Below are 3209 nucleotides of genomic sequence, written 5' to 3'. Positions count from 1 at the left end.
GAAGAAAGTACTTTTTCCCAACATTTTGACATTTGTATTCATCAAATTTTTTATGCTCAACCCATTTATCTCCATATAAAGGAACATTTCCATGTGAATTTAACTGAAAGACGCTGATTAATGGCACAAAATACGTAGTTTTTCAGTTTTCAAGGACTCTCAAGCTATAGATGTTACCAAAGTTTGGCAGCCATTTTCTCGCTAATTTTGATTTTTACCTCGGAGACCAGGCCACCCCCACCTCCTTCATTCACAAATATCTCGACCTCTATTCAAGACACATAGGTTATTTTTTCCCCCAGAAAGCAAGGCAAATGAATAAGCTTTAAGATGATAATACTAACTCCACATGTCCAAAAACTGACGAGTGCCTGATTACACCGCATTGTGACACAACTGTGAGGTGTGCTGACAAAATGAGTTACTTCTCGCAATCCACAAACGGAGATATTGGCCAAAAATCGACATACGGGTCAATTGTGTAGATTTACTATTGATATCATATCCTTTGAGTATAACATGCCTTTTATTATTTCATACTTATAAATTGTAAAAACAGAGATGGGCATGTTCGACTGTAGTGACCCCAACCTTGTGGACAAGGTGTGACAAATTTTAGAAAAATTCACCGATAAGACAAGCGTGATGTATCTATTTCCATAGGGCTCAAATCCGAGAAGCAACTCATTTTGTCAGCACGCTTCACAATTAGAACTTCATGAAGAAAAGAGCAAGAACAGTAAATGAGATGAGGGTGTGGTGACGGAGCGGTTAGTGCGCTCATCTCCGAAGCAGAAAGTCCGGGTTCGAGCCTCAGTTCGGACACAGATTTTTTCGCCCCCTCCTGCCCACCCAGCAGTAATGTGTACCTGACTTCGAGTTGGGGAAGTAAAGGCGGCGCGGAAAAGAACTGGCTACCTTACCACAATATGCCGAAGGCCCAGGAAGTTGTCTCATTAACAAGGCCATCCCAAATGTCCGGATCGGATGCGGGAACAACTTTACTTTACTTTTACAGTAAATGAGGCTTCTCGGGGTCGAGAGGTACAGTGTTCATCTCTCATCCAACAGGTCCTGGGTTCCAAACCTGAAGGTGGCCAACAATTTTCTTCTCTAATCATATTTTTTCCTTTCACCTTCTTCTCTGTTCTCTAAATATGTTCTGTCATCTGCTTCAATTTCCACTTGCTGCTGCTCATTAGTGATGGGCGATATCAGCAACATCGAATTCGATACCACATTGATATTTTTTCACATGAAATATCAATATATCAACATTTTTTAATATTACAAAATTATTATTGATAAATTGAAATTCGCCATCAAATATATTGATAATTAACGAGTCGTGGCCGATATGGCTGTCTTCCATTTTTTAATTGATTAAAAATAAAACATTTTTTGGTGTTTTATTGTGGGGGAAAACATAAAGTCAATGAGGTTTCCTTGTAGATATACATTTCTCTCGCTCTCTCTCTATCCATCTATCTATCTCTTTGAGTGGTGGGCATATCAAAATATCGAAATATCAATACTTTTCTCACTGCTTCGATACGATATCGATATGTGTAAAAATATTTTGATTTCGATATGCCCACCACTACTGCTCATCTCTCTGCTCAAAGGCTTTCAATCCCATCCCTATTAACTTTATCCTGTTTTCTTTTCCCATCTCCCACCTGTACAGGTTCTCTGAAATACCTGTGGAAGTTGAATATTATATCTATAGCTGTCCCCGTGGTTCCATGCACCCCGCATAATTTAGCAAAATTTGATCATTTTTTGCATAATTTCTGATTATTTTCTTTTATCATTCTTTGTTAAAAATTAAAAGAATTGCATAATTTCACAGTTTTGGGCTCAATTAGCATAATTTCAGAATTTTTCTTGCATAAAATGACGGGGACAGCTATAGAAAATAGAGGAGGAAACCTCACTTGATGATATTCTCTTGCTTCCACTTTGAGGCCACGGCAGATTTGGGATTCCTCTCCACATACTTGACCAGTTCTTCCATGTATTGTCTGTCAAGGAAAAAGTAAAAGTAGTGATGAGGAGGGGGGAGGGAGGGAGGGAGAGAGAGAGAGAGAGATATATATATATATATATAGAGAGAGAGAGGTAGAGAGAGGGATAGAGAGAGAGAGACTGAGAGAGAGATAGAGAGAGAAATAGAGAGAATAAGAGAGTGAGACAAATAGGCTACATAATCATTTGCTCCAAACTCAGGTAGGGTATATATATCATATATATAAACAGAAAGGTAAAAGTAAAGTACAGCCCCCACTTTCAAACTGCCCGATCTAGTGTGTAACATCGTGAGTCAGCATGGGGTTCACAGTGGGGTCGCAGCGGTGTCTTACAGGAAGGGGAAACAGAGGGCTGTGGTCGTCAAAGGCTATCTTTATTATTTTTTTTTAGTAAGAGTTTTACGGCACTTGCAACACAATAAGGTCATATAAGTGCCGAAGATTAGAGGTGTTACAAGAGAGTAACAAACACAAAAAAGAAGGAGGGGAGATAAGGACGATAGAAGTTTGATAGGAAAGAAGGAGCAAACCACACCAGAGCACCCGCCAACCACCCACCGGCTATCTCGCATGGAGGTATTTGTCTTGGTCATTTACAATGGCAGTAGTGTAACAAAGGACATATGCACTTACACACACCCCGGGGTGGTGCAACTGACTGAAGTGTCTTTACGCCATTCCTAAAGGGGGGATATTTAACCATGTTCTTATGCACAGTAGAATTGTAATTGTAAATGGGCTGATTCATCAATGTCATGCTCATAACTGTGCCTGAACTGTAACAGGAAACTGTTGCTTTTTCTTCACTAATCCTTACTTAGTCATTTTTCCTCTACCTCTTTTGTATGTTTGTCACACTCTTGTGACCCGTTATTTTCGGGGTGCCTTGAAAGTCGAAGCAGACTTTGTACTGTTGAGGTTAGAGAGGTGAGCAGTCTAAGTCCTGTAAAGACTTCTCTGTTGACACCCACCTCTTGCTGTGAGTAATTTGTTTTAGTAAGAGTTTTACGGCACTTGCAACACAATAAGGTCATTAAAGTTCCGAAGATTAAAGCACCCCAGGGCACCCCACAACCAACCCACCTTGGGGTTAATATACTGAAATCCCCCATATACATATATATATACACCCACACACATATATATATATATATATATAGGTATATATATATAGCCATA

General features: G+C 39.5%; 1 protein-coding gene across 1 annotated transcript in view; it reads right to left on the bottom strand.

Moving 5' to 3' along the window:
- Positions 1–3209, bottom strand: part of LOC101847061 (integrator complex subunit 9) — a gene marked incomplete in the record, with an annotated part of 42958 nt that overhangs the window by 31089 nt on the left and 8660 nt on the right. The window contains 1 exon segment of the mRNA XM_013086718.2: positions 1938–2024. Coding sequence (XP_012942172.1) covers positions 1938–2024 — 87 coding nt within the window.

Source organism: Aplysia californica, unplaced genomic scaffold, assembly GCF_000002075.1.
Source record: "Aplysia californica isolate F4 #8 unplaced genomic scaffold, AplCal3.0 scaffold00495, whole genome shotgun sequence".
In the NCBI taxonomy this organism is placed as follows: Eukaryota; Metazoa; Mollusca; class Gastropoda; order Aplysiida; family Aplysiidae; genus Aplysia; species Aplysia californica.
The sequence above is the reverse complement of the archived record's forward strand: the minus strand, read 5'-3'. Positions and strand labels throughout refer to the sequence as shown.